This window comes from Ischnura elegans, chromosome 2 (assembly GCF_921293095.1).
Source record: "Ischnura elegans chromosome 2, ioIscEleg1.1, whole genome shotgun sequence".
Lineage (NCBI taxonomy): Eukaryota > Metazoa > Arthropoda > Insecta > Odonata > Coenagrionidae > Ischnura > Ischnura elegans.
The window spans coordinates 112673637-112697549 of NC_060247.1; the positions used below are offsets into that span (position 1 = coordinate 112673637).

Below are 23913 nucleotides of genomic sequence, written 5' to 3' on the forward strand. Positions count from 1 at the left end.
TAGTTATTTATGTATACTATGTGTGTTTTAACATTTTTCAAAATAATTATATTGTTCCTCTAAATAGTGCTAAAATTATGGAAATCCGATGATGAGATACACTTGTCATTGCGCGGTTTGGCGTCGAAAGTTCATGATGAGCTAGACTCGTCGTTACAGCGCAAGGGGTTATCAAGAGATAAACACTCGATTGCTTTCTGATGTTTTTACGAATATTAGTAGTACTTGTCCAATTCAAACTGTTGATAGTGAAAAACTTAAAAAGACAATTAATTGCTGAAGTGTGTGTGCATTGTTAAATACTTTGATATTATGTAAACTGCTAAAGGACTTTTATATTATTGGAAATTGTACTTTTATGTATTTTTCAAAAAGGCAAATTTGTGTAATTACTTTGTGTATTGTGTACTTGCACTAATTTAACATATTATGGGTTCAAGAGAAACAATTTGTCGTGTTTCCCTCTTTTTAAGGGGGGAGGTGTAGCATCCATCGGCCATTGCTATGTGAGAGCTGTCATATAGGCATGTCAGTCCAAAGTGTGAGTCCACGAGATGACCCACAAGTGATTGGCGGAAGTCGGTCCGGAGGTTGATAAAGAGGGTTTTTTGGACCTTCCCCTGGGGGAGATTATAAGGACATGCCTAGCTTGGCTGGGAACTGAGTAGCTGGGTGGCGACTGCCTGGGATGGTCACAGCCAAGGACTGAGGAATGTTCCTGTTAAAGGGAATAAATCTCACGATATTTTGGGTTAGAATGACTCCTTATTTCCCGACCTGATACTTCCATTCAAGAGGATGCTTATTGTCTCTAATATCTTGTTTGAAGACAAGAGGAAATGTGACGCATTTGATAGATCTATTTCATTTCATGAATTTTTTAGAACTCTAAATTTTAGTGGACTAGCTCTACTTATTTTGGCTTCAGAGAGTGATCAGATTGAAATTTTAAATACCAGTCCAATTTGTACTCATATTCATCCATAGCTCTGAAGGAGTATAAATATGTAAACCTAAATGTTGGCAAAAATTTCCGTTTAAAATTCTTCAAGACCTATACTGCAAGACACTGAGTCAACAATAAAAAAAATAAAGGCCAAAAGTAAAGGTAGGGTATTGGAGGAGTACTAAACAAACCTCAGAGAAAATAAGTAGTCAACAATCATGATGTTGGCTCGCTAACTTAGCTCTAAAATTCCCTTCCAATGCTCCTCTTTCCCAATAGCCAAATGTGTTCTCTTTTCTCTTCAACAGTAAAACCTTACTAGATGCATAAATATATAATTGATTGCCCATGGTTCAAACAACTCCAAAATGCAATGCTTTCAGAGAGAGCAGCTAAATGGCTGCTTATTTCATTCATAGTAAATGCCACAATAACATGATAAACTTTTAACACTACTAAAAAAATCATATTTGACCTAAGGGCCACGTCTCAAAAATTTTCAAAAGTGACATTAAACCGAGGGACATCAGACGTAAGTCCCTAGGGCTTAAGAGAGTTAAGAAGAATTTAAAATAATGATCAAGTGCAAATGTATTTCAAAAAGTTTTTCCTCATCAAATATTAAAATGCTCAGGACATCTGCTTAATATTTGACCGATCAGCCACTGAATGATTTAGCATGACAATTCACGTCACACACGAACATTGTCCAGTGGAAGTGTAACTACTACATCAGAAAAAAATGGCATCTCAAAAATATATGTTTCAAATACTTAAAAGAATACTCTGCCTGTCTCTTGAAAACTGGAAAAGCAAGCAGCCTTACATAAGTTGCCAAAAGATAGATTAAGTAAGCCACCACAAAACAGAGCAATTAAAACAAAATTAATTATTTCCAAAGATATAGCATATATGTTACCTCTTGGCCTAATTTAAGAATAAATCCCATTCTCTCCAACAATCACAGGGGTCAGGAATTTTGTTTCCCTGTGTAGCCTCTCCAAGAAAAGGCAGTGGAATAGGAATGGATTTAAAAGAGAGACCTTGTTGGGCTTCAACTGGCTTGACATAAATGAAACCTATCTGCTCCTTGAATATATGTATTAAAGTTCTTATACTCTCATTTTAGGAGAAAACATGAAGGAGCTCACAATGAGGAATCACATGTCAACACATTCTGACAAACTGGAGGAAAAATTCCACCGTGTTCCACAGTTTAGTGGTGTGTAAAAACCCAAGACATTTGCTGTACTTTTAAAGCCACTCAATTCAACACAGATGAGAAAAAAACAACATAAACCACATCATTATAAAGCAAAATCATAGAATGTTTCGATTAGAAAGAAAACTCAACAAGACAAATCTAAAAATTCTGAAAAGTTTTAAGATTCAGTTTACGATATTAACAGACAATATAAGTATTTACATGAACACCTACCATTACTTAGGAATGTAGCAACACAGCCAGTATTATATACACATGCACACAATTCACATCGCAAAACGTGAGCAATCAATCCTGCTTCATGCACAGGTCGCACACGCGGACAGGGGCATCCCAGCCCCTCCTGCACACGGCTCGGCGACCCCTCGAGCAGCCATCGCACACGCCCTCCCCGCAGTCCCGGCAGTGGTGCAGGGCGAGCCGTGGTCCAAACTCATGTCCGCACACACAACAGCCCTTGATCTCACTGTCAGGCACCCAGTATGATGGCCTCGCAGAATCCTTTATTAATCCTAGAAGAGGGAGGAAAGAGTGGGTGAATGCAATATCGTAGGGTATCAAAAATACAATCACAAAGATTGATTGCCGAGGGCAGTTTTTTTTAAGCCTCCAATTGCTCATCTAAAGCACCATACAAGAAACAGGCGGGTACTGCGAAGGTAGGGCAATTACGCGAACTCCATGCCACACCCTCAAGTCATTTCTGACTGTAAGTTGTTAGTTTAAGGTTAGTAGCAATCTCATTAACTACACTACCTCAATTTATTCTCCCGCTAAGTGTGCACTGAGGAGCGACAGCCAGAAAACTTGCTGAATGGCTCCAGCATTGATATGTCTTGACCTTAATGCCAATAAAAAAGAATTTTTTTAAATGCAATGTGGCTAGTGTGTGAAACATTATGTCCATTGGGAACATAATGAAGATACACTTTTGTATGTTCCACAGGAGTTTTATTTACCGACGCAGGTTTCGACAGTACACTGTGTCCTTATCAAGGTGAACTGTCGAAACCTGGGTCGGTAATTAAAACTCCTGTGGAACATACAAAAGTGTATCTTCATTATGTTTCCTGTCACCAAGTTCCACCAAGTATCGCCTTCCAGCCTTAAGTTGATTATGTCCATTCCCATTCAAAACAAAGAAGAGACATGCTGACTTCTGGAAGTGTTCTGATCCATGAAAATGCCCATCATCTCAGCACTGATGCAGCCCAACTGCTCCTTGAGCAATTTCAATGGGACATTTTAGATCACCCGCCGTACAATGCCAACCTAGTGCCATACGGCTTCCATCTTTACGCTGAAATGAAGATGTGGCAAGGATGAAAGCATTTTCAAACAGGCGACAAAGACGAAATTCAATGGAAGTCATTGGCGGCAACATCCTAAGAAGAAGGTATAGTCAAGCTCGTCCACAGGCAAGACAAATTCCTCAATCGCCGAGGCAATTATGTCGAAGTACACCACAAGTCTGCTCAATATGTATTTGCTAATGAAATAATATTTAATCAGTCACTTCTCCTTCTGTACATGACCCATCGGAGGTTGAAAATAAAATGGCCCTCGTATTTATACATCCATTTATAAATTTAATTTGCCATCTTTTTTCTCTGCAACATTTCGTATTCTACCACAAATATTGCTTTATAGCAAACTCCCAATTACCCGGGATGATGATGGGGAGAGGTGGCATGAATAATCAGAAAACATGGGTAATCCAAACTTTCACTTTGATTTCTCGCAATTTTCAAAATTTATGAGAGTCAAAAAATGTACTATTGTTTATGCTCATAGTCTGCTATTTTAGATAACTTCCTGGACTCATTAAGAGCTTCCCTCCATTGACCTTGATCCTTTAAGTGGTGATAACATGATTGAACTGGCATTCCCACTTCTCCAAAGACTCCAGCAAATTGTATACCGTACAGCAACTATAAGGCCGCATTAGGCTATAAGTGGAATGACAGTTACAATTAGGGAAAGCGACAGTGAACGTAATGGTAAAAGGGATGGCAGATCAACAGCATGAATCAGAAAATGATGGGTCAAGCTATCACATTTGTCATCCTTTAAATGCTATAGCTGGAGCTATCAATCAGAGGGATGGAAAAAACTATTGTGTGATTCACACTTTCGGGTGGGACGAGAGAATTTCACACACTGGGCTGGGTCTTACCATATGCAAAATATGAAAATGCCCATTTCCCAGGGCACTCACTGATTTCCCTTTCCTTCCCTCGGAGTTTTCCCAGAAGATCGATATACCCAGAGTACCCCATGTTTTCCAGATCAGTGGATTCAGTGCTGCTGCCAATACATTCCATCACACTCGCACAAACTTACCCCTCGGAATATCGAGGACAGATGCCACCGTGCTCAGTGTGCTCGCCACAGCTTCCCCACACTTTCTCACCAGCACTTCAGCCTCGTCAACTTGCCCACTGTCATCAGCAACAGTCGTCTCCGCATCTGCAAGGGAAACAATCCACCTTGTGAGCACCACAAACACATGGCAATGCATCCGTCGATATGAGAGCGGCACGTACCCTGTTTGAAGCATAGGTCACACACCCTCACGGGGGACTTCCATCCCCACTTAGGCACTGGCATGGCGTTGGCAGAGCAGTCGGCACAAACACCTTCGCCACACGACCGACAATGGTGCTTGGTGTCACCTGAATCAAAGCCTCTTTTGCAGACACAGCATTCCTGGATGAGGAGAAAGGACAAGAGTGTCATTAGTGCAAAGAGGGGAAAATACACAATTCATGTTAATTACAGACTGCCAATTACTGAGGTTTTGGGTTGGAAGAAAAAAAAAATTGAAAAGTCAATCTACACAAACACTTATGTATCCTCAAATTTCAAATTTTTGCAGAGATTTGATTAATTTTGAGAGACGATACAAAAATATGAGCTCTGATTGTTAATCACCGCTCAAGTACACTAATAATACATCACGGTGAAACAAATACTCCCAAAGTCAACCTTTGCGGAACATTATCTGCGTTTCGTTTTGTCCCAGAGGTTTAACTTAGTTTCGACCCTAAGTAGTTTTGACTCCGATTTCGTTTCAACCCCAAGTTTAGCTCCCCAGGTTTAAATCCATTTCATATTATATCTACATTTCGCTCCCGGGGATGAAGCTATTGAAATTTTACTGGTTTAGACTTTCATTTCTTTTCACTTGCCATCCCTGGCTGTGGCTGACGTTTACTGCTAATTAATCATTAGCCAAAATAACAGATTCAAACACAGATTCCAGGTTATTTGATTTCAGCAAGATGTTGAAGAAGGTTGTACTAGGAAAATGAGTGGGTGGCTCAGTCACATTGGATAGGAGATTTAGCTCACTAGGCACACTCATGGCTCACCTTTATTTCATGGTTTGGTCTCCAATACTTGGGGGCTATTTGATCAGCAACCCAAGAGGAAACAATTCTTGTCGGAGGAGAACTGACACTGGCCACCGCCTCCGAGATGTAAGTCACCCCATCAAGCACTTTTTGCGCTGCATTCTGGGCCCCTCGTGCAGCTATGGCACTCTGGAAGCATGGAAAAATATTTGCCACATAGATAAACTCAAAAGAACACAAACCCTAACTTTCAGAGGAAAGGATTTACTGGGAATGAAATCTTCAAATTTCGTCAAATAAATCAGTCAATTTTAGCTAATGGTTTTACAGCATGAACTCTAAGTAGTCATAAGAAATTAAAATTCTCACTGTAAAAGTGGCTATTAAAATACAGTGGAACCTCGATTTATCGTTTTTCAGGGGGATGGATGAAAAAAACGATGAATGCGGGAAAACGATCGATGCGGCATTGTTTGTCCGGGTTGCCTATGTCCCAGGAAACGCCGGAATTTTTGCGAATTATGACATTCATTAATGGATTTAATGAAGATTTTAGCTGATTACAGGAATATTATTCCTTTATTGAAACACTTAGGTCATATTGTTGATTCGGATTATATCTCTTGCTAAAAAATGTTTCACTCCACTCGGAATTTTCACTGCTATTATGCATTTCTGTCCCATGTAAAAATTCTTATCCATCAAATGCCATTTCAAGTACACGTATTTGCGAGAGAAATGTGCGTGTTATGCCTCAAACAACCGATTTCGCCATCGCAGTGATTGGTTATGAGATGGATCAAGAAGGCCAAAAATAGTTTATTAATTGAAATGTTCCTTTCTTGCAATTAAATTTTTAATATGATTGAGGCAATGTGGCGTTAATCGTCAGCGGCACGCCCAACTGATCCTCGGCTTCATCCCACTTCTTGTTTTCACCAGGGATCTCGCTCTACCCCTACCCCTGCCGTCATGCGCTAGCGGACATACCGAGGCGTGCTGTAATATTCACGCATTTCTAGCCCGGATTCTTTTCTTCATCTTCAATTATTTTCAGTCTATCTTTTAAATTTCTCACTCGTGTCTTCGAAAGGGCCATGGTCCGAAGACGAATAAGAATAAAACTAATAAAAATGAAACCGGACTCTATAGAACCCACACAAAAAACACTCGCCGGTTTTAAGTCAACCCACCCTGGAAAGTACAGAACCACTCGTACGAGGTGAGTTTCGGCACTAATGCCATCGCGTACGGCATAAGCAGAGCTTACTGCAGAGGGTGAAGCATGACCATAAGACTGCGCAAATTTTTTATCCTACAGAGAAGGCAACTTACCCACTCATTTCTAACAATAAGTCGCGTAGCTCTAGATGAGCAGATGAATTCAGATTGCTAGTAGGGAGAAACAAAATATCCTGAGAAGACATCGCTTCGTTAGCACCTCAGACAAGTGAGACTTGTAGCATAACTCGTAAATTGTAACCAGACGCCCTGTTTTCCAAAATAATCCGCATCAACTGCCGTGAAGCTCACTATCAGCTGCGAGGATATCGATATTCGCCAGAAATCACCATCGTATTATTCCAACTATTTCCTTGCTTAAAATGGTTAAATAACGTTAGAAATACATCGTGTTTGGTATCATTCTTTTTTGAATTTCGTGCACATCACTAATATCTCAATCTAATAAAAATATAATACCAATTGCCGAAATTCATTTTTACACACCTTTCGGGCTAATCGGTGATTCATGCAGCAGTTGACCTCCAGAGGTGGGGATCTTTGAAGCGAGTCAGCCAAAAAAAAGTCAGAGGTCGAGAAAGGGGGAAGCGTGAAAAAGGTTTCTTTTGTTTTCGAGTAACTTGATATTTTCTTTCGAAGCTAAGGTCTTCGTAATACGATCCCTGCTCGAGCTGGGACCTTTTTTTATTTCGGAGAAGAGGAAAACTTCAGACGGGGAGAGGCGAGTGCTGAATGGAGGGGGATACCGGATCTTGGGAAATGTGATAATGTAACTATCCCACGGCACTCAGCTTCTCCCTATCGTATTTCAATCTCCTGGGGAAGATTCAAACTTTGTGTCTCTCCTTATTAGCCATAAAAACCACGTTGTAAACACTTCGTCTTATTTTTGTCAAACGAGGATGCGGGAAAATTATACAACGGGACCGCGATCTTCGAACGATCAATGCGGGAAAACGATACTTCGGGGAACGATAGATGCGGGAAAAAATTACATTTTCTTTATGGAACTTAATTTGGGACCAGGAGCGGCGAACGATGAATGCAGGAAAACGATGAATGCGGGAACGATAAATCGGGGTTCCACTGTATTGGTGTTTTACTTCTTAGAAATTAAGTAGTGATGGGTCGATTCCAAAATTTTATCGATTCCGATCCCGATTCCGATTCTGACATTTCGATTCCGATTCTACCGATACCACTTCCATCGATTCTGATGCCATAGGCTCCAAGAAAAATATCACTTAATTCCAGGCAACAAGAAAACCACTTTAAAAAATATTACTCTGTGAAAGAGTCAGTTGACAAAAGCATCTTTCAAATATTTACTATGTAATTAAAATATAATAGCTAAATTTCAAAACAGAACATACCTGAGTACAGAAATTTTCATAGCTGTAATAAAGATTACATACTACGTATATGAATCATGTAATATTTGGTCCTTTCAAATTCTCAAGCAGAAAAACCAATTATTCTACATGCTCAGCCAGCAGGTTTTGACGTCTCCATGTTACAGTATTACTGCCTGCAGAAAATTGCCTTTTGCTACACATGTGTGTTATTGGGCAAGTACTTTCCCACCAAAATTGCAAGATTTCGGAGACTTTGGAATTTTTATTACAAATTATATCAACGATTTTTTTGGATCTTGAATCTTCATGGAATTCAAGTTGTTGAAGCGAACAACTATAGAACTAAACTTTAGTTTTGTAGAGCCAAATAAAATGCTATACTTCTCACGTCATTTAATCAACCTTAAAATCTCTTGCTTTTTTTATGTTCAAGAAAGAAACTAAATGCTACCAATGAATATCACATCGAACGGTCGCAGTAATAAAAAAGGCTAAAAGAGCCTTGTGGTGTGAAAACTCCCCCTATCGCGCGACTCACCTCGGCGAAGGTGGAAAGGGAAAAAGGGTATCGGTTGCTGCCTTTCACGGAAATAGTTCTTTCTTCTCTCTCTTAAGCATGCTGACTTAATCTCTTCACTTTACTTCAATACCCGAGGCATATTTCTTATGCGTGGGATGGTTCCAAAAAATATCCAATCCTTAGTATTTTCACTCGAGTAATGCGCTAAATGGTCAAGTCGATCTATACATAATCCTTTTTAACATCCTCAGTTTAGTGTTTTAAGTCAATGAAGACGATTATCTATGCTTTAAATGATGATATTCAAGACTAATGTTTTAAAAAACTTGAAAAATCGGCCTCAGTTACCGAGCCTTCAAGTTCCGCAGCGTTGACGCGCGATTGAAAAATCGCTCTTATTTCCTTAGTCGCAAACTTTTTTTTCAAGATTTCTTATTAGTACTCTTTAGAAATCTCTACTTTATATTGTGGTTCAAATTTTCCGAGTTATATGTTTCGTAAACGAAAGATAATGTCTACTTTATGTCAAATTTCACGTGAAAAACGGGTCGGCCATTTTGCGTTGTAAAACCCGACAGATGAGAGCCAAAATCTTCAAAAGTCATTGAAAGTACAGGCAAAGCACCAGATCAAAGGAATATTGCGTTTTATATTCCATAAACTCACACCAACGCAAAACCACTTGGATAAATTCAAAGATTTTTTGAGGAAAAACGATATCTCGCGGGGCATTGAAAAATTGGTCATGCTTGGGCCTCTGTATCTCACTAAAGATTCGTACTTATGTGAAATGGCATATAAAGCAATATTTGGTAATGATTTATGAGTATTTACGCTGAGTTTCAAGTCTCTATCCCCAAAAAGGTCATTTTGGACTTTATTCCAGCTTTTTCCGATTTCAGACTAGTGTGCGCCGGGTAGGAAGACGATCGGCCGCTGCGGCTGGCATAAAGGTATTCGGCGCCCATGTCGACAACTACAGTGTATTCGGCAAGCTGAAGCTACCAGGCCAAGGCATTAGAATGACTTATCGGCTTTAAAAACTGCATTATTACATGAGTTTCATGATAGCGCTTCCTGTCGGCAGATTGCTGGACCTACTAGCCTCGAAAGCACTGTAACCTTAACTACTCGACTCGACATTCGTAATGCGACTCGAAACGCTCGAGTCGAGTACCAACTACTCGATCGACTTGAATTTTCGAGTACTCTCACATCCCAAGAAGATATGTGTTTTGTTATTACGATTACGTGGAGCAAAATTTCAAATGACTGTTGGAAACGCGGTAGTTTATTTTGTTGTTTGAAGTACTACTGGAATCGGAATCGATTTTTCGCCTTGGCAAGTACTCGTTTTCGATTCCGGTTCTTGGCCGAGAATCAAGGAATCGAAGAATCGAGGAATCGAAGAATCGAGGAATCGAACTGACCCATCACTAAAATTAAGGCTTTTTAACAATTTTAAAAAGCATAAATCCAAGAAAAAGTAATATCTTTTTTAGATAAGTCTAGAAAACACATTGGATATCCCTTTTAGACTGAAAGAATATAAAAAGGCACAATTTATTGAAGGAGAGGTAGCAAAGAGAAAGTAGGCAAAGAGAAAGTAGGCAATTAACTGGGCAATTTCAAGAATTTATTGCTTTCGTAATTCAATCATGATGTTGCTGGCAACTCCTTTGACACAACAATGCTATTGCCATGGAACATTTTCCAACCAAGCCTAATTCTGGCCCAAAATAAAAAAACATCCAAGGATTTGGTCTAGACAATGGCCGAACTGAAAATTTTGTGGCCCTGCCAGTAACTAATTATTACACCGATTATGTAACTATGAAGACTCTCCTGCAGATCAAGATGCTGTACGGAAAAAGGCAAGATTTGTACTTTGATGCTTAAAGTGGCCTCACTTCTTCATTGGAGGCCACGGAGGAATTTATTCCACAGTAAGGTGGGTTCTTTTTGCTCAACCAACCACTTTAATATCATCAGCTAACAGAGTGGGGCTGCATGGAGGGTAGTGCGGTGTACCGCGGTGGTGGTGCAGCAAAAGAGCAACAAAGCTCATCGAAGAGTACATACCCCAGGCCAAACATGCCTAATCTCTGTCCTGACCGCGGCATCCTCGGGATTCTTATTGCCATACCAATACTGACGACTCCGATAGATCACTCCGCAGTGAGAGCACTCCAAGACATAGCTGAAGAGAGAAAGACAAAGACCATAAACACTCACCTCCAAATCCTTAAAAGATATAAATGCATGCCAAACGTGCCATTATTTCCTGAACTCTAGTAGTAACAAAATTACCCTATATGCCTGAATATAGTCCCCCCTTTTTTTCCAAAAATGCCTGTGGTAAAAGTGAAGGGGGGGACTATATTCAAACGCATTTTTTAACTTTTCCTGAAACTGAAGCCTCAAAATTAGGGGGGGGATTATATTCAGAGGGGGACTATATTCGGAGAAATACAGTATAGGAGAAATCTTACAACACTTTATTAATAAATAGTAAACCATAGAAATCTTGATTTCAAAGAGACAATTTCCAGGTGAAATCAACATTTGGGACAAAAGGTTAAAAAAAATGTAGAAATACTTTGCTTCGCATTCCTGAATACTTGACTGCAGTCAATAAACTATTTACCGAGACTAGAATAGTTTTAAACTCTATAACAATATACTTTGACAAGGGCAGCAGTTGTAATTAGCAACACAGTGCTTGAATAAATCATACCTTCAAGCAGGATTAATAAATTTGGGGTTTTCACTTTATGATGAAGGACTTTCCATAGCTCAAAACTGACAGAAAATCATTCAAACATAAAAACTCAAAATCATGCTCCCCTATTTACATCATCAACCCCATGACTTGCTCAAAAAACTAGATAAATTCCAAAAATGAAAATCTCATTAAGTATTCCCAGCTCCAACAACAAAATCACTTCAAGCTAAAATGTATCTTTTTTCATTCGGTGCTGATATGTTAATTCCATAAAAAAAAGCCACGGAAAGTCTGTTGTCATACGTTAAGTAAGAATACTAACCCAGACCAGGCATACATGGCGAGTCCATACCAGGAGGTGTCCGAGGATGAGGATGTTTTCGGGAGGACAACCACCTCCCTGCCATTGCTGTGGCAGCTTTTGCAGATGTACACACAATTGTCATACTGATGCTGGTAACTAGAATGACAATTTGCAATCATCAATATTATCAATGTAGCACATTATAATTATTAAAGGTAATTAACAGTTAAGCTAGGTTTACCATCAGAATCTTTTACAAATCAGCATTTCCCTCTCCCCACAATTAACACCCCTTTTCAATTCAAAATGAGGCCTACTTGCTTTCACTCCATACACTCTCTCCGCTTCCTTAACATTCTTCCCTCTAACTTGGTTTTCAGTATCCCCTCCCTACTTATCATTCGCTACACCAAATCTTTTTCCTTTCCGTCATCTCCTCTTGAAGTTTTCTCGCCTTGCCCACCATATCTAGCACTTCATCATTCCTTTTCCTCCCATTCCATTACACTTACTCACTCTCCTTCCCCAAAACCCTTTTTCACAGTCAAACCCTCCTTTGAGATAATGACCAACAACGCAATACTTTTGATGAGGTACATTTCGTGTATATAGAATGGTTAGTTTTTTTAATGAAGAAAAAGTGCTGAAAAAATAATCCAGTCTTTCAGGGGTAATGATTAAGTTTCCCAGAAAGAAATATCTCCGTCCCAATACTAACTCCACTCCTAAATAAATGTAAGCAAAAGATTTTATGGAAATCATTTTTCTGCCCCTGGTAGGACAACATTTCACTATGACAAGCATTTGAGCACAAAGAAGTCTCATTTTAATGAGGTTGCATGGTAGATTATAGTCTTGACCTAACCCTCACCCTAAAGAAATATGTATCTCTATAAATGAATTAGTTAGCCAAAAATTGGGAACTTTTCAAATGCTACCTCATTTTTTCATGAATACTTTCTCAACAGATGTCAGAAGATATTGACTGAAGTAATAATTATAAATAATAATTATAAAGATAGCTATAAGCATTTGTGTGCCCGAATGTTCTCGAAAGGTTTTCAACAAGAGCAGAATTTGGCTAACCCATTCCAAGCTCGTACCTGCAGAGTACATCACAGGAGTGAGGTTGGCCATCTCGCAGGTGTCCCATGCTGCCTTGGCAGCGGTAACCACACGAGAGGCACTTGCTAGGACATGTGAAGTACTCATCAGAGAAGAGCACGGGAGCAGAGTCCTTTATCTCTCCATTGAATTTCTCGTTGAGAACCTGAAAGTGGAATGAGCAGATAAATGGTGTATTCAAATGCATTTATTAGCACTAGCCAGGTTTTTTCAATAAAAACCCTCAGCCCAATGTCATTTTCCCTACGTAGACAAAACTCATGGCCATGAAAACTGCTAGAAAGAGTTTAGGATAATATGCCTGATCATATTTAGATAGAGAATTTTCAATAATTTATTCGCAGCTGAGCTAAAAGCCATAACATGCATTCACCAAAAGGTGCCTCCACCAGGTTGTGGATGGTGTGTCGGCATCTAGATATAGAGGGGAGATAAAAGTAGTCATGGACAAAAAGCAACAGCATTCCGAGGAGGCACTGGTTAATCCTTGGGCAAAGAAGGCCACTTAATTGATGCCTAAACCTGTTAAGACGCTATGACTTGGTGACAGGTGGCCACCAAAAATTAAGCTTCCCAACAACCTGAGCAGAGGGCAGCCACATTTCCTCGTGCGAGTGAAGGTGGGCACCACAGCGATCATTAGAGCAAAACTCATTGCAGGCATGATAACATTTATTTTAAAGGTTGAAGCACTGCAATGTGGGAGGCAAAGAGAAACCACCAAATAATTATCCTGAGGAGTCACAGATACTCCACCCGACCATATTATAAGACATGATAGGATTCTTTCAAGTAAAATATTCCGGAGGTAAACTAGTTCTCCAGACAAGTTCTTCAGATCTTGAGACTTATTTTTTTCAGATGCATTGAAACTACAGTGTAAACAGAGAGATGCTATTTGAAGCAGAAAGGAATCACTGTTGGCCAAAGTGATAGCATGGGGAGGGGGAAGCTGGCGATGGTGATAGGGAAAAGGGCCGAGGTATTTGTTAAAGGGTACCATCCAAGTTACTCCCACAGTAAGTTAATTTAATGTCAAATAGTCATTGCTACCACGCATTTGAATCAGCTACATCCTCCATGGCTTGGTCAATGCACAGATGGTCAGCTCAAAATTAAATCATGGTTGTTCACAGTATTTACCATCTCTGCAGGAAGAACAATAGCATTTAGTAATTCTTTCCCACATTGCTGGCAAAACTTGCACTTTGGCATTGCTGGCAAAAGTGGCTTTTTCAAGGGCAATCACACACCAGCCTGGTGAAAAATTCATGCAACCCACAAGACAAACTCCCTTTTACAAACCCTTTAATTAACAATGTAAAGAATTTGGGTCCATTCAACTTTGAACATTAAGAGGTTCTCTAAATGTGAAAAGAAAATAGCTAGGTAGAGAATGATAATCAACTAAGAAAACCAAAATATTGGTTTGGACTTTGGGAAGATAGGGAAGAGACTGAGAGCATCTCAAAATTAGGAAACTAAAAACATGAGAAGGGGAAGGATTTCTGCTATCTGGGCACCCAAGAGGCCAGCAATGGACAAAACAAAAAAAAGAAATATGCAGTAGAAGCCATAGCAAAGAGGGCACCCCACAAGAAGAAGAATTGGGATTATAAGTACTTATTAAGGTAAGGAAAAAATTAGTAGGCCATACATTTGGAGTATGATTCTTTTTGGCAGTAAGGCAAGGACAATAACAGCAGCATAGAATTCAAACTGGGAACCATCCAAAATGTGGTGCAACAAAAGAATGATATACGTCAAATGGATGGATCGTGTGAGTAATGAGAAAGTTTTAAGAAAAATAGGAGGGAAGTCTCTTGAAAAACTTGGGAAGTAGAAGGCACAACTTAATCAGCCACCTCTTGAGATGCGATGGGCTGATGAAGAGAATCATTGAAGGATAAGCAGAAGGGAAGACCAGCATAGGTAGGCCAATGGTGAAAAATATACAGCAGGTGATGAAGGATATGGAGCAGAAGAATAATGCAAATGTTAAAAGATTAGCCGATAAGAGAATTGAGTGGAGAGCTGCATCAAGTCAATCTTAGGATTGCTGACTCATGACAATGACGAACGAAATACATATATTCACTACGAAGTAGTCCATACTTAAATTCAGTGGCCCACATCAATCTTCACACAACCTTTCAGCACTTCTAACCTTGCACTGGTTTGAACCAGTCAGTCAAATGAAAACAAAAAGAGTGATTTATTAGATAATAATTCCTGTGACTATTTCTAGTATAGTGATAGTTTTGCAGAGCTAAAAAAATATCAATGTTCACTCCTATCTCTGGTATTCAATTAACCAAACATATGATGGAGGGCCTTCAAATGATTCAAACATTTTATACAAACATTCACTACAAACCACATACCTTAAGAGTATGATACACAACTTGAGGGTGGCGTGGAGATCGAACCGATGAATTTTTAAGGACTTCATATACAGATGAGCGCAACTGTGAGAAATCAGTTGGCGGTGAAACAGTTTGTACCCCCAAGTAACTCAAAGAGCTGAAAGCTTCAAACTCCAACTTCAGCTGAGCAAACCGGCTTCTGATAACATCCTCTGGACTTTCAGTTGGAGCTGAAGGAAAAAAAAGAAAGAGCATTACTGAGTGACCATTGCAAAGCACAGTATGTATATAAAGTCAAACACAGCCTTTTGAGACACATACTTGACTTCAACGGTGATGTGTGATTTGTTTCATGGAAGAGGATCACCGCCGGGCCAAGTGCTGATAGAGGCCCCCCAAAGTCAACTCTCGAACCTATCGCCTGAAGTGCAGACTGAAAATGCTGAGAGTAGGCTCTCGACGCCTCTCCAAGAAAAGTGAACAAGTCATTGTGAAGTCTCTCCGCCCTGGTGCGATATATAATCAAGTCCGAGACAGCTAAAACCTGAAAAAACAACATTGAAATTTAAGAAGGCAAGTCACAAAAATATGTTTACCCATCACACAGCTGCTGCAGTTTTTTTTCCTTGATGCTACATTTTATTAACCCTTAGACTGCGGGAACGTTTTTGAATGGTCTGCATGGTGAGTGCAGGGAAAACGTTTTTCAATGTTTGACCAGATTTTCTTACCACTGGCAGCCTTTCCTTAACACACTCAATGCGGATGCCTTGAATTCAAGGCATCCCGCGCTAGCCTAGGACGCGGATGCCTTGAATACAAGGCATCGGTCCCATTAGGTTTCTCGGCCCGCCATCTGCCTCCGCGTCTTCTACTAGACCCTGCAATTGTGCCCAGCGTCTCAGTGTGTCTTCTCCTGTGACTGGATACAAGTCGTTTGCTTTCAGCAGATTTTTTGCCTTCTTTTTATTATTATATATTTATTATAATTTTATTATAATATTTAATATTTTCTTTATTAATAGCGCAAATTTTAATAATTTTGACCTATGTATGATTGTATACGATTAAGGAAGACATAATATCTGATATTATTGCAAAATATTTTTTCCGCGTGGCGGTGTGTTATGATAAATTTTCTCAGCATTGAGTGTGTTAACCCTTTCATTGCATCACATTTTCTCAGAATTGTTTCACATTGGCGGAGAATTTTTTTTCACTGCATTCACTTTGTTTTTCGAAAATATGAAAACAATTTCAATAAAAAAAGGATTTGTGTATTTATTTTACTATTTATTAAACAATTTGTTAATGGCATCACAGTGATGCCATCCGCACCCATGTGATAAATGCTCCGGATATTTATGCAACCCGTTACACAAACATTAGGTGACGACGGACAACATATCTTTACGTAGCAACTAAGAAGCATGGAATAATTTGTGAAATGATGGCGGAATTGAATTATAAAATAAGATGAATATTTTTTCAGATGTCATCCACTATCCATGCATCAAATTTTGGGCAAAGAAAAGTTTTGGAATTTTAATTTCCACATCTCTAAATTTTTAAATTTACCAGTAACTTAGACTTGCATGCAAACATATGAAAGTTATTTTATCTTTATGACATTTTTTTGATTTAATGCTGTAAAAACTAACTAATGATTGTTAAAGTTTTTGAAAAAAGGGTTCAAAAACAGCCCTGGATCTTATGCACATCATATACTATCAGAGGTATACCGATTCGCCACTTTTAAGTCGTTCTTAGGACGTGAGGAGGATTATTTCTCCTGTTTGTCATCAGAGTGTCAGTGGTTTGTCTTTTTTGAGTAACTCAATAGACATTTCTACAGATTATTATAATTTTCCATGCATAAACTCAGTCAGCCTCTCAGTTGCCACGGAAGGGGGAGTTATGGGTTACAACCCCCGTTGAGGTGCCAAAAACGGGTAAAATGGCCCCCGCACCCTCCAGAAGGGCCCTCAAATCTCTGGCAAAAACCCCCCATTTCAAAATCGTGGCTTCGCGACTGTATAAACTGTGCCCACAGAGAAGAAATCTATCGATTAGTTTTCGCACGACTTTGTTTGCATGTCCCCTGCCTCTATCATCAGGATCCTTCGCCCCCGTGTAAATTATAGCATCTTGCACAAGGCCATCAGGCTCAGAAAGCATATAGAACCGACGGACAAGAAATATCTAAACGTGTATGCTGCAGATAAAACGGCAACGTATAATAATCCAAATATAATGGTTTCTTTGCGCATAGAAATTTTGCTGTCATTATTTTCTAATTATAATAGCTCTATTTAGTCGAAGTAAAATATGTAAATTGCTTCAAAGTTAAAAAAAACCTTCGCGGAGAAGACCCAATGCAGTGTTCAATGTATATATTTGAGTAAATTCTGCCAGATGTAGTTTTATTGCAAGGAGATATTCTAAGCCTAGTTCAACCAAGGCTGATACATAAACGGTCCTTGGGGTTTGAAAATAGGAATAAAATTGAAAATAAAGGTTTCTCCCATATTCCACGTAAGTGGCTATATATATGTAAAATACTGAAATTTCCAATAGAAAAAGGCCATACGATAAGATAAGAAAAAAAGTAAAATCTCTAAAGAGAGGTGAAAATGCACGAAATCGAAAGATGTCCAAAGGAGAGACTGTACTAATGGCGAGAGTCGTAAAAACTCAGTAGGAAGAGCTCACCTTCTCCACGACACGTTCACAACAGAATACTTGCATGCATTTCTCATAAGAATGGCTAAAATACTTGTAAAAATAGAGATAGCAGGCGATACATAGTGACTTGTAGTCTACTCCGCGGTGACGTAAAACGACTTTTATTTTGAGCCCCGAAATTTGATCATTTTTTCCCCAAGGATTTCCCCAATTCTAGTTTCTCATTCGAAATGAAAAAAATATAGAAGTTTTCCTAGAACCTGCAATATTTCCTGTGAATAACGAATTGGTGGTCGTAATTATTCCCGCTTAGTAACTTTAACAAACTAATACGAAATAAATGAGAAAAAGTCGAAATACCTATTTCTTTTTACGAAAACAATATAATCAAATCCCTACTGACAGGCTCGTTCGGAAAATGAGTTGCAAATATATTATGGAAAAATGTTATGAGTTATAATGGTATTATGTAAATATTAAGCTTAAATAATAATAAAAACAGCAACAGATTATTCAACTGTGTTTAGCGTGGGTATAGTGACCGTATTTTGAAATACGAAAATATTTTTCGTCTATGAGATGGAAGAAAGATTATGACTAAATATTGTCTACAAAAATTTTAATACGACTAAAACGGGGAGAATAATCTTCAAATGTGGCAACACTTAGTACAAAATATTCATAAGAGTAAAGAAAATATCACATTTTAATTTTTTTGTGATGGCGAAAAATCTTACAAAATAAAAAGTACTCCATAAATGTAAAAAAATGTACTAAAAAAATATTAACTTTTTTTCTAAAACGGAAGGCATATCCAGGTAGCCTAATCCAATGTGTGTGCGGGAAACCATCATTAGAGTAGACAGAACAGAGCGGAGGAGTGAAGGGAGCGATTGAAGGACATAGACCAGCGTGGCATCAATGTGATGCCACCCGCCCGTTGGCAGGACCTACGCTGGGCATCAATGCTATGCCATCCGCACTCAAAGGGTTAACACTTAATTGCCATCCTTTATGCAGTGGCTTGAACTCGACCCAACCTAGTGGCAAAGATCACACAGGTGTCTTTCGCGGACTGGGCACCCCTCACCATGGGGAGCGCAACCTGGATTATCCCTTATCCGAGAGAGAGTTCCCTGCTCTCCACGGTGCATTTACGATGAAAACAATTCCAATGAATCCGAATCCTTGCGTTTCCTAAGAATTTATTTACCTCGTCATTGTCCAATATCCAGGGAAACTTATTTGAAAGCATTGGTCTCCCTTTCTTAAACTTTTGGTGGTGGGTCTTCCATCCCTGCGTAATTACCAAGGACATATTATATTCATGGTCTGTCTTCAGGGGGTAGGGTGGGCAGTCCCGGATTATGAGGGTCCACTACCTGCTAGACACATGCCTAGGGTCGACGGAAAAAATTTTCGCCGCTCATGTACCGCACACAGTGGCAGCAAAATTTTAACGCTCCCTCAGCTTAAGGGTTAAAATACCCTCCACAATTCTCGCCAGTTCCCCAGGAAAAAGGATAGCACTAAGAGGGTTAAGAACAGCGACCCATAAAGGAAATTAAGCTGCAGAGAAAGATGAAGATGAAGAAACAGATGTTATAAGTACACACAAAAAAAACAACTGTGGTGGTGCAAGTAACATTCTAGAAGAGCCTATAATTGTAACGATAAGAAATAAAATAGGACAAGTGAAACAGGTATGGTATTTTAGAGGAGGCGACTAACAACCACAGTCATTCTTGCCATAGGGAAGGTAGGGTAGAGAGAAATCTGTTGTCTGCATAAGCCTACTCTAAAAGAAAGGCACCAAGGCTACCACACCCTAATGTCCCATCAGATGGATGGAGTACTGTACCTAAAGTACCCTCCACAGAGAACTCAAGTAGGGATGAGGAAGTCTCAGAAAACTCTCTGCCACTGCCAGGATTTGAAACCAGGCCCACAGCATGGGAAGCCAACACCAAGCCACCACACCAACCCAATTCTCCAAAAGTGAAACAATGATACAAACTTACAACAGAATGTTCATTAAGGACAACAGATGTTGTGGCTGTGTATGTATAAGAAGAACTGGGTGCCAAGAGAAAAGCCAAATATACAGTAGGACCCAAGATACAGTATCTGAATAGGGCACAAGAACTGATACGTATTTGGAACTATTGGCATTTCAAGAGATGTTCAAAAAACAAATAGGGGACAATGTTGCTGCAACAAGGGGACTTTTAAGACATTCCACAAGTACTGCAATGAGTCTGTCTACCCAAACATAATGGGTGGCTGAAACCAGGGCATGCCTGCAGCTGGATCAGAGTGAGTGAGCAACTCCACTGGACAAAGGGATGAAGAAACGAATAACAAAATTGGTATAATACTATTTCAGCAGCTGGAGGAAAAATCAGTCTCTCACCCACTTAGCAAAATGATAAAGACATAATTATAAAAACAAATGTTTAACCAAACAAAGAACTGTCAGAAATTTTCTTGTGACTATTTCAGAACAAAACAAGAATATTGAATAATTAAGCATTACAAATACCGTCCTTTGTCACTATTGAATTTAGCTGACAGTGGCACCATCAAACAACATATAATTCTGCTGTGTAAAGTCAAACATCAATTTAAATAAAATACAATGATTTAAGAATGTATATCTTCTAAGAAAATAATGAGCATCGTATTAACCTTTAACAACAGTCTCGTACGTCGAATTTCGTGGCTTGTGCAACCAAGAAGACCCTCAGTATCAAGTACTATGACCTTAAGAACAGGATCAAACGCTGCCCACACACCAATCGTGCAAGAATCTTGAGCTGATGAAGTACTAAAAACGTCATTTCCTCCAAAGAATGTATGATTGAGTGTGTGGGATTTGCCGTCACCAGTGTTTCCAAATATTGACACGACCTTCACCCTGGTAGAAGAATCACACTTTAGCCGGGAAATGAATTTTTCCGCACAGGATACCTGAAAATAAAATACACACAACCGTATAGGCCCAATTTACAACACACAAACACATGGAAACCTAAAGCTACTTTCGACAATGCAAGCTTAACGTGAAAACAGCCAATCTTTTCAATTACTTTTAAGGATTCCTTTTCATCGAGGAGGTGAAAACTGCGATCATCGGGTCCCTCTGATTTCGTTTCCAATGTTAAATTAACCATGTTGGCATTCAAAGTCACATCAGGGAGACTAGACGGCTGACTCACATAACTTCCATCGGAATGAATGTCATTCGTATATCCGTTGTGATGTAAAGCGATACTGTCAATCGATTCCATAATTGCTGGAGGATCTTCGTGGAGATCGTGAGAACGATTTACCCAGCTGTTAACAGAACTGGTGGGACTGCTTGGGCCCCAAAATGAACTCTGGGCTCCATTGAACGGGATATCCATGAAGAAAATCTAAGAAACATATGGTTATACTACAGCATAATAAATCACAGGGACTGATGGCTGTCCAGTTCTGACGAGAGGAGGAAAACAATGATTAGCAACATTAACAGTGATTACGACAGATCACAGCAAACACCACAACGTGATAATAACAAACAACATCGCCAGCCGCAAGACGTGCGCAACAAATTCCTCCGGTAACAATTGAGCATCAATGTGTTCTGGAGAAGTATTATTTAAAAGTTCGCGCGTTTCTCAGTCTATATCAATTAATTATAGTTAAACGATGTTCGTGTCTATCCATGAAGTCTAAAAATTGCGTCAAAATTCACTAAGCAGGTAAGTATCAAATTAAAATAAAAAGCGTGCATGACCATCTCCAATTACGTCGCACGTGACTGTGATTCGGCGTGCGTGACGGCCGGGGTGGGAAATGGATAAAAACAGACACGTAGCTAGGCTTTTTCGTTTTGGCATGTTGTAATTTTTTATTGTGCATTACACGCTGTGGTACTGCAGTCATATCGCCAAGTTTTGTCAATCTTAAATGTGATGTGTGTAGTATGATGGAGTTATCGTTTGACCTTGAGGGAAAGTTCTATCGTAGCTGCGTTTTCTCGTCTGTCATTTTCCATGGTGTATTGATGAATATTTCCATAAAATCGCTTTCAGATATTATTCCTAATTTTACCAATTTGCCAAATATTTCTGGTGTAATGAATTGCAACCCATCTATGTGTCGTCGAAAATGTTCCATTCTTGTAATGTTTTAACAAGGGGATTCCATTACTATTGTAATATTCGTGGTTTTAAGCACGGACATTTTATTTTAAACCAGAACCGTGGAGGAAGGAGGAGACCCTCCCTTCTTCCATGTCATTTTTGTGCACTTCTCATTAGAAAAATTTATTCTAATGAAAATTCATATTTTTAATAATGAATCCCTATTCTGTTCATGGAGGCAAAAGAGCTCTTGCAATGCGACTTTGCGGGTATCAAAGACATGTTAGTTTTGATTACTTCGAGCTTTCAAGCCCATTTAATTGCGGCAGATTCTCATTTTTTTATCACTGCACCCGACGTACTTAATTTGAGCGGATTTTAGTTACAAAAACCTCATAGAAGGTGCTTTATATTGAAATCCTGAGCATATATTGAATCATCTATAACCTTACGCTCCTTACAATGGCTCGCTAGCATTTCCCGCAGTTATGCACCCTGTATCATATATTCCCCTTGAAAATTTCATTGAACCTTCATTGGCCATTCATCAGTGCAAAGACTTGGCATTCTCGTTTCCACAACAAGTACAACAGAGGCACCCAAACTTGATGCTTGTGGGTAGGGAAGCTGAGCAGCTTTTGCTCCGTGGTGTGATCCAAAAGTCATTAGCAAAGATTACATCCCTGATAAAAGTAAACTCCTCCATGGCGGGTAGGCCTACCCTCCATTGAGGGTAAGGGAAGGGTAGGAATACCCTTCAGCAGGGGTAGATTGAGCTTATTTTAGAACATCGGAGGGTAGGCCCTCCCCTACCTCGAGGATAGAGGAAGGGTACCCTCGAACTCTAGCCTCCAGGAAGGGTAGGGCTACCCTTCAGCAACATTGGAGGGTAGGTTTCTTGAGGGTAGGGGAAGGGTAGGCCTACCCTTTCCTTACCCTTAATGCAGGGTAGACGAAGGATAGACGGATGGTAAACAAAGGAGTTCCGAGGAAGCGTAGATGAAGGTTAGTCCTACTCTTCCCTTACCCTCAATAGATGGTAGCAAAGGAAAGACAGATGGTCAATGAAGGAGTTCCCAGAAAGGGTAGTCCTACCCTTCGTGGAATGTAGACAAAGGGTAGACAGATGTTAAGCGAAGTAGTTCCATGGAAGGGTAGACGAAGGATAATCCTACCCTTCACTTACCCTCAATGGAGGATACACTAAGGGTAGACGGATGGTAAGCAAAGGAGCTCTCAGGAAGGGTAGACGAAGAGTAGTCCTACCCTCCACGGAATGTAGAGCATAGGTTGACCATGGGTAATCACCCACCATAGTTTCAGGCATACTCTGGTCAGTAGATACCATGTGCAGGTGGCTGCAGACCACCACTTATATCCAAACTTCAGGGGTTTCCCTTAACATTGATGTTTGCAGACATGACAGTTGTAGGCGGGTACCATCATTTTATCAATGAAAATATGGCTAGAAATTTTTTTTTTTATAAGTTGCACAAAATTATTGCACTTTAAATCAAAATACTTTCATACTTCTCTTTAGAAGATAAGTCCAAATTATTACTGACATGCCAGTACGTATTTGTGAATCTCCAAGAAATGATTGCATCTACTTGACTTGGATACTAATTCATTGTGAGTGTCTTGTTTTGTTTCCCAAAACGTAAGAAAATACTTACTAGTAATTTAACTGGAAAGTTACAGAGTAGCAATGTAAACCTTTACTTCACCGGTGATGTTCAATTCATGATTCCTTTGCATTGCATATGAGTTTGGCATGTCTGTAATGAGGAAAAAATATCTTCTGGAAGAAACGTTCGAAACACTGCTGGAGTAAATTCCAAGTTTTATCCAACATACATCACCTTGTTGTCAATGTCTCTGCCACACCTAATGGGAAATAAATTGATTTCTAGCTCCATTTTTGTAGTAAAATT

The 23913-nt window shown here is 39.5% G+C and overlaps 1 protein-coding gene across 1 annotated transcript; it reads right to left on the minus strand.

The window, feature by feature from the left end:
* Window positions 1-481: 481 nt before the first annotated feature.
* On the minus strand, window positions 482-21617 carry LOC124154427 (zinc finger FYVE domain-containing protein 1-like). The gene is made up of 11 exons (XM_046528134.1): window positions 20939-21617; window positions 20538-20819; window positions 15486-15708; window positions 15183-15394; window positions 12777-12943; window positions 11692-11829; window positions 10727-10844; window positions 5546-5716; window positions 4718-4880; window positions 4515-4640; window positions 482-2683 (listed from the first exon to the last, which is right to left on the minus strand). The coding sequence occupies exons 1-11, from the start codon at window positions 21254-21256 to the stop codon at window positions 2460-2462; spliced, it is 2142 nt and encodes a 713-aa protein (XP_046384090.1). The 5' UTR covers window positions 21257-21617; the 3' UTR covers window positions 482-2459.
* Window positions 21618-23913: the final 2296 nt, after the last annotated feature.

Excerpts from the sequence above, each read along its gene's own strand:
- LOC124154427 (XM_046528134.1), bottom strand. The coding sequence starts at position 21,256 with ATGGATATCCCGTTCAATGGAGCCCAGAGTTCATTTTGGGGCCCAAGC. Across the intron at positions 12,944-15,182 it reads TTGTGTATCATACTCTTAAG|GTTCTCAACGAGAAATTCAA; the intron begins GTATGTGGTTTG and ends TTCCACTTTCAG. Across the intron at positions 4,881-5,545 it reads GACCAAACCATGAAATAAAG|GAATGCTGTGTCTGCAAAAG; the intron begins GTGAGCCATGAG and ends CTCCTCATCCAG.